General features: G+C 57.5%; 2 protein-coding genes across 2 annotated transcripts in view; one reads left to right on the plus strand and one right to left on the minus strand.

Moving 5' to 3' along the window:
• Window positions 1-1213: 1213 nt before the first annotated feature.
• Window positions 1214-6115, plus strand: NCCRP1 (non-specific cytotoxic cell receptor protein 1 homolog (zebrafish)). Its single transcript, XM_011952419.1, has 6 exons — window positions 1214-1569; window positions 2287-2349; window positions 2436-2487; window positions 3439-3534; window positions 4586-4724; window positions 4856-6115. Exons 1-6 carry the CDS (start codon window positions 1236-1238, stop codon window positions 4994-4996), a joined length of 825 nt encoding a protein of 274 aa, XP_011807809.1. The 5' UTR covers window positions 1214-1235; the 3' UTR covers window positions 4997-6115.
• Window positions 6116-7043: 928 nt separating this feature from the next.
• Window positions 7044-7178, minus strand: part of SYCN (syncollin) — a gene marked incomplete at its 5' end in the record, with an annotated part of 6220 nt that continues 6085 nt past the window's right edge. Inside the window, one exon of the mRNA XM_011952527.1 lies at window positions 7044-7169. Within this exon, the coding sequence (XP_011807917.1) occupies window positions 7044-7169 (126 nt within the window). The remainder of the gene's footprint in view (window positions 7170-7178) is intronic.

Below are 7178 nucleotides of genomic sequence, written 5' to 3' on the forward strand. Positions count from 1 at the left end.
GAAAGAGAGAGAGAGAGAAAGAGAAAGAAAGAAGGAAAGAAAGAAAGAGAAGGAAAGAAGAGAGAGAGAAAGAAAGGAAAGAAAGAAAGAAAGAGGAAAGAAAGAAAGAAAGAGAAAGAAAGAAAGAAAAGAGAAAGAAAGAAAAAGAGAAAGAAAGAAAGAAAGCGCTCACTGGTGAATGATACTGATCATTAGCTGAGCTTACCTGGGCCAGGTAGAGGGATGTGGCCATGGGCAGGAAATGGCTGTGGGCATCTGGCTCTACAGGTTCCTCTGCCACCCCACTTCCTCCACACCTGACCTCCTGTCCCCACCTGAGCCCCAATCCCTTGCTCCCACTTCCTCGTGACCTCTGATGGAGGAGGCTTCTGCAGCCACCCACCCCAGTCCCAACCAGGGGTGCAGGTCCCCAGAACCCCCAGCTGGGATCACTGCTTCCCTCTTGCTGCCATCTTTGTTCCTGCCTGGGGTCCCCCATCTCTGAGGCTCCTCATCTCTGGTTTTGGGTGTCTCTCTGCTCTCCCCACCTTGGTTTTCTGGACAGAACGTGTCAGGGCCCCAAGGGGGTGTCCCAGGTAAGGACAGAGAAGGAAGTGGCAGAGGCAGGACCTCCCCTTTGTACCCCAGCTCATCCACCCACTCCCCCTCCGCAGAGTGGGAAGGGGGAGGAGGGGGCGTCTTCGTTAATTAGCCTCTTAATCCTGCCATGCTAGATCTTAATGAGGTGCACGGGCCCCATTAGACAGTCCGGAGCCCTGGCATTAGCGCATTTGTCACATGCTCTGTCAGGCCCACGCTGGGTCCTCAGCTGGCCCTGGGAAAATTGGGGCAGGAAGTCTGGGAACCTAAGAAGGGGGCTGGTGCCTGGACTCCTGGGTCTGAGGGAGGAGGAGTTGGAGACCTGGACCCCTGGGTCTGACGGAGGAGGGGCTGGGGAACTGGACCCCTGGGTCTGAGGGAAGAGGGGCTGGTGCCTGGACTCCTGGGTCTGAAGGAGGAGGGACTGGGGAACCCCACCCCCGGGTCTGAGGAAGGAGGGGCTGGGGTCTTGAATTCCTGGGTCTGAGGGAGGAGGGGCTGGACCTGGACTCCTGGGTCTGAGGAAGGAGGGTCTGAGGGACAAGATCCTCCCCCGACACGCCCCTCTCTTAAATGCCAGCCGGGGTGCCCTGCCCCTTCCCGCTCCCAGTTAACCCCAGCCCTGCGAAACCGGGACAGTCGCGCAGCCTCGAGGGATGGAGGAGGTTCGTGAGGGACACGCGCTCGGTGGCGGGATGGAAGCCGATGGGCCCGCGAGCCCCCAGGAGCTGCCTCCCTCGCCACGGTCGCCGTCACCGCCGTCGCCACCACCACTGCCCTCACCGCCGTCGCTGCCATCGCCCGCGGCCCCGGAGGCCCCCGAGCTCCCCGAGCCGGAGCAGCCGTCCGAGGCTCACGCCCGGCAGCTGCTGCTGGAGGAGTGGGGGCCGCTGAGCGGGGGCCTGGAGCTGCCCTCTCGCCTCACCTGGAAGCTGCTCCTGCTGCGGCGGCCGCTCTACCGCAACCTGCTGCGCTCGCCCAATCCCGAAGGTGCGCACCGCCCCGAGCAGCCGGGAGGCACCACCCTGACCGTCTGTCTCTTCCTCTTTTCCTGTCTGTTTCCTTATCTCTCTGGCTCTTTGTCTCTCACTGTCTCTGCATTTCTCTGCATCCCTCTGTCCCCTTTTCTGTCATTGTGCCTCTCCGTTTTGCCCCTGTCTCTCTGTCATGTCTCTCACCTACCTCTCTCACACCTCTCCCTCTCTCTTTCTCTCTCTTCCTCTCTCTCTCCCCCTCTGCCTATGTTTCTGTCTCTTGACAGGGAGTCTTGCTGTCGCCCAGGCTGGAGTGCAGTGGCGCAATCTCAGCTCACTGCAACCTCCGCCTCCCGGCTTCAAGCGATTCTCCTGCCTCAGCCTCCTGAGAAGCTGGGATTACAGGCGGCCACCACCATGCCCGGCTAATTTTTTTTGCATTTTCAGTAGAGTCCGGGTTTCGCCATGTTGGCCAGGCTGGGCTGGTTTCAAACTCTTGGCCTGTCTGTTTCTCTGGGTTCTTCTCTCTGTGCCTCTGTCTCTGTCTCACCACACCCTGCTTACCCCCTGGCATCGCCCTCTCCCCAGAGCCCTGACTCACTCATCCCTGCCGGGCTTCGCTGACCTGGCACAGATTCCTGCCCTTCCAGTGTGTAGCCTTGCGGGTAGGGAGGGATGAGGCAGTGGAAGGTGGAGGGGCTGCCCAGAGGCTCCACTCACCTGTCCATTTCAGGCATCAACATTTATGAGCCAGCGCCCGCTACTGGTCCCACCCAGAGACCCCTGGAGACTCTGGGTAAGTGCTTGGAGGGCCGGGTTGCTGAAGGTGGGGAGGGTCCTCCAGCGTTGGGGTGTTCTAACCCTTTGCTCCCCAACCTGCAGGCAATTTCCGTGGCTGGTACATTAGAACCGAAAAGCTTCAGCAGAACCAAAGGTGAGTCGCCGGGGCTGGTGTGGCCTACGCTCCATTCCCTGCTCCACCCTTCCTCGCTGTGAGAACTGGAGAAACTGACTTGGCCTCTCTAGACCTCCATTTCCTGCTCTGTAAACAGGGTTAGCGTAAGAGAGAATGCCTGTAAAACACACAGCCTAGGGCCTGGCCAGGTCTGGCTAGCACCAGTCAATAGCAGCTATTATTGGTTTTTGGTTTTAAGACAAAGTCTCACTCTGTTGCCCAGACTGGAGTGCAGTGGCACTCATCTCAGCTCACAGCAACCTCTGTCTCCCAGGTTCAAGCAATTCTCCTGCCCTGCCTCAGCCTCCTGAGTAGCTAGGATTACAGGTGTGCGCCACCATGCCCGGCTCATTTTGTATTTTTAGTAGAGATGGCGTTTCACCATGTTGGCCAGGTTGGTCTCGAACTCCTGACCTCAAGTGATCTGCCTGCCTCAGCGTCCCAAAGTGCTTGGATTACAGACGTGACCCACCATGCCTGGCTATTCTTGTTGTTGTTGTAATTATTCTAAGGCTCTTTCCCTGGGAGGGGAAGAGTCACCCCAGGCCACCCCCTGTCCTCCATGAAACAGAGCCTTGCTCCTGCGCAGTAGATGAGCTGGTGTGACTCGGAGGCTCAGGGTCACACAGACCAGGGTTGGGATCCTGGCTCTGCCACATGTTTGCTGCTTGACCTTGGACACGTCTCCATCCTCAGCCTCAGGTTCCTCGTCTGTAGCATGGGGTTCAGGATGCATTGCCCTCAGAGGGGGCCATGGGGCCTGAGACTGGAAGGTGCTGATGAGGGAGCACCCCAAATATGGGGACCCAAGCTATCCCTAAGAAAGCGCTAAGACACGGCTTCCTGCTCCCTGGAGCCAGGCCGACCTGGGAGATCCAGGAGGATCCTGGCAGATCGCAGACCCCGCCTCTCCCGGCCCTTCTTTCACAGCTGGACAGTGAAGCAGCAGTGTGTGGACCTTCTGGCCGAGGGCCTGTGGGAGGAGCTGCTGGATGACGAACAACCAGACATTACGGTCATGGACTGGTGCGTGCCCCTGCCCTGCCAGCCTGACCCCGTGATCACGCAGGGCTGCCCAGAGCATGGGCCTTACTCTGAGCTCCCCTTGCTCTCAGCCCCTCACCAAGACCCTCCTGGTGCTACAGGGTTCTGCCCTGCCCACCTCCCTGGCCTCTTCTGTTTGAGTCTTTCCGATTTTGAAATGTGCCAGGGGGTTGCTGAGGCTGACCTTTATTTCTTTTCTTTTCTTTTTTTTTTTGAGACTGAGTCTCACTCTGTCGCCCATGCTGAACTGCAGTGGTGCCATCTCGGCTCACTGCTACCTCTGCCTCTCAGGTTCAAGTGATTCTCCTGCCTCAGCTTCCCAAGTAACTAGGACCACAGGCATGTGCCACCACACCCGGTTAATTTCTGTATTTTTAGTAGGGACAGGGTTTCACCATGTTGCCCAGGCTGGTCTCGAACTCCTAACCTCAAGTGATCTGCCTGCCTCAGCCTCCCAAAGTGTTGGGATTACAGGCATGAGCCACCGTGCCCGGCCTATTCTTTATTTCTTAAAAGCCTGTCACCCTCTATTCTCAAGACAAATTCCTTCTCATTCCTTAGGAGTCACTTACACATGGCTCCACCAGGAAGCCTTCCCTGATCACCCCTCAGCTGGGTCAGGTGCATTTGCTCCAATGCCCTGTGCCCCCCCATCCCGGTCCCAACCTCTCTGTCTATGCCCCCAATTCCGGCCCCAACCCCTCTGCCTGGGTCCCCAATTCCGTCCCCAATCCCTCTGCTTGGGTCCCCCCATCCTGGCCCTGACCCCTCTGCCCGTGCTCCCCATCCCAACCCTGGCCATTCCTGGCTGTCATGTTTGGTGGCATGCCAGCCTCCCTCACTGGACTGTGAATCCCGTGTGGACGGGGTGTGGGGCTGTCTTGGTCACTGCTATGTTGCCAGCACCACCCAGCTCAGGGTACCACGCACAGCGTGGGTAATAGCATGTGTGCTGAATGGGGAACGGGGCCAGGGACTGGGGCTGGGTAGCTGAGACTGCAGTGGCAGCTGAAGGCCTTGACCCCGCCTGCAGGTTCGAGGACAGCCGACTGGACGCGTGCGTCTACGAACTGCACGTCTGGCTGCTGGCAGCTGACCGCCGCACGGTCATCGCTCAGCACCACGTGGCCCCCCGAACTTCTGGGAGAGGACCCCCTGGCCGCTGGGTCCAGGTGAGACTCTCAGCCCTGGGGCCCTAAACCCCAGACGTGTGTTCTTGTCCCAAGACCTCACAGAGGGAGGAGCGCAGGTCCACGGGCCCTCGAAAAGGGCTCCTCCCTAACCCCGGGTGCTGTCACCACAGGTGTCCCACGTGTTCCGCCATTATGGTCCTGGTGTGCGCTTCATCCACTTCCTGCACAAGGCCAAGAACCGCATGGAGCCTGGTGGGCTGCGGCGGACACGGGTGACTGACTCCTCCGTGTCTGTGCAGCTCCGGGAGTGACTGGCTGGCTCCTCTGTCCTGACCATACAGCACCTCCCTGAGCTTTAGAAGCCTCTAACTCTTAGCCACCTCTTAGGCCCCTTATTCCTCCCTGCCCCCTGGCTTCTCTCTTGATGGACAGCTTCACACACCCTTAAGCGGTGGACTCCGGCATTTTCCCAGCACTCTCTGAGCCCCATGAGGGCGGAGCCACTCCTTGTAAATTCAGTGCCTGACAGATGCTCTGGCACAGATGCTCCATAGATCTCTGTTGAGTGAATGCATAGACACCTGTGCTCAAGGATGCTGAGGGCTGGTCTCTGCTTCTTTGAACTTCACTGAAACTGAATGCTCACTACTGTGTTGCCAGCAGCACCCAGCCCAGGGCTGTGAGCAGAGTGGCAGTGAATGTCTGTTGAAGGGAGAATGGAGCCATTCATTTCACTCAGTTCCTGTCCTATTTAACCGCCCCTGATCCTTGATCTTCCATTACCTTCATACCCCGGGGTTCTTCTGAACTGACCTTGACCTCTGATCTCTTCACACATCTCTACTTACCTACTCTCCTTTTTCTTTTTTGTTTTTTTGAGATGGAGTCTCACTCTGTCGCCCAGGCTGGAGTGCAGTGACACAATCTTGGCTCACTGCAATTTCCACCTCCCGGGTTCAAGTGATTCTCCTGCCTCAGCCTCTCAAGTAGGGATTACAGGTGCCCACCACCATGCCCGACTAATTTTTGTATTTTTAGTAGAGACGGGGGTTTCACCATGTTGGCTAGGCTGGTCTCAAACTCCTGACCTCAAGTGATCCACCCACCTTGGCCTCCCAAAGTGCGGGGATTGCAGACATGAGCCACCGCGCCCGGCCATTCCATATCTCTTAAGTCTCAGAATTTCCTCTAGCTCCCTCCAGGTGTCTACAGTTGTTGTCCCCTCAAAGCTGTCCCACACTGTCCTCCGAAGACCCTTTGCGTATCTTCTCCAGCTACCGCAGACCCCCCAAACCCAGGCATCCATCAAAGTCCCTCATTCATGAGGGTGTGGGGACACAGACTGCGACCAGAACGGAAATATGAAAATGTGAATGACAGTGTCCCCCGTGTGTGGAATGTGGGGATTAAAAGCATTTATCAACCTCTAAGTCCTGATCTGATCACTTGCCCATCCCAGCCCTAGCCCAGGGCTGGGTCCTAGAAGGCCCCCTGCTGTCCCCTGCAGGAACCATGGAGGGAGTCCGGAGGCCCCTGGGAGGCCAGAAATGGCCCAAGGAGGAGTTTTTTGCTTGTTTGTTTGCTTTGAGACAGAGTCTCGCTCTGTTGCCCAGGCTGGAGCACAGTGGCACGATCTCGGCTCACTGCAACCTCTACCTCCCAGGTTCAAGTGATTTCCGGCTAATGTTTGTATTTTCAGTAGAGATGGGGTTTCACCATGTTTGCCAGGCTGGCCTCCAACTCTTGAGCTCAGGTGATCCGCCCACCTCAGCCTCTCAAAGTGGTAGGATTACAGGCCTGAGCCACCACGCCAGGCTAAAGAAGGGTTAATTACTGAAAAGGGTGGGGCATATTTCATATTTAACAGTCAGCCCAAGGTTCCCCTGTAGTTCATTCACATGTCCTTATGTGGGTGCGTGTCTTTGTGCACACCTAAAACCATGTCCAAGTCCATGGCGTGTCCTCATGCATGGCATTGTCCTGTGTATGGGCTGACCCAGGCCCAACCACCCTGCTCTCTCCTCCATCCCACCCGGTCCAGTGAGGACTTGCATCCCAGGGACAAGCAGATGACAGACGGGACCACTGCACAAAGGCTGTATTGCAGGGGAGGTGGGAGGGGCAGGCAGAAGGTTCCTTCTCCTGGGTCTTGGGGCCCCGCAGCAGAGCCCAGGGATGGGCTGAGTGAGGGGTCTGGCACTCTGTGGAAGCTGCAGATGAGAGACCAGCAAAGCATCAGCTGCACCTGAAATGTAATCAAGAATTCCTTCCAGAGGCTCTCAGAGACCCAGGGGCTGGTGAGTTCTAGAAGCCTGAGGCTGGGTGGGGACTGGGGAGTCTGGGTCTGAGGCTCCAAGTTCAGGAACCAGGGATCCTAGCCTGGGAATTTGGAGTTGGGGCTCCTTGGAGCCCTTGGGGGATAGGAGTGACTTGGGAGGGCTTGGGAGGTTGGGAGCGTGTCACCGCTGGATCTAGGTCCCAGGTCTGTGAGTG

This window comes from Colobus angolensis, unplaced genomic scaffold (assembly GCF_000951035.1).
Source record: "Colobus angolensis palliatus isolate OR3802 unplaced genomic scaffold, Cang.pa_1.0 Scaffold34, whole genome shotgun sequence".
Taxonomy (NCBI): Eukaryota; Metazoa; Chordata; class Mammalia; order Primates; family Cercopithecidae; genus Colobus; species Colobus angolensis.

Coding starts and splice junctions, on each gene's coding strand:
- NCCRP1 (XM_011952419.1), top strand. CDS start 1,236: ATGGAGGAGGTTCGTGAGGGACACGCGCTCGGTGGCGGGATGGAAGCC. Junction 1,570..2,286: donor GCGCTCGCCCAATCCCGAAG/GTGCGCACCGCC, acceptor TGTCCATTTCAG/GCATCAACATTTATGAGCCA. Junction 2,350..2,435: donor GAGACCCCTGGAGACTCTGG/GTAAGTGCTTGG, acceptor CCCAACCTGCAG/GCAATTTCCGTGGCTGGTAC.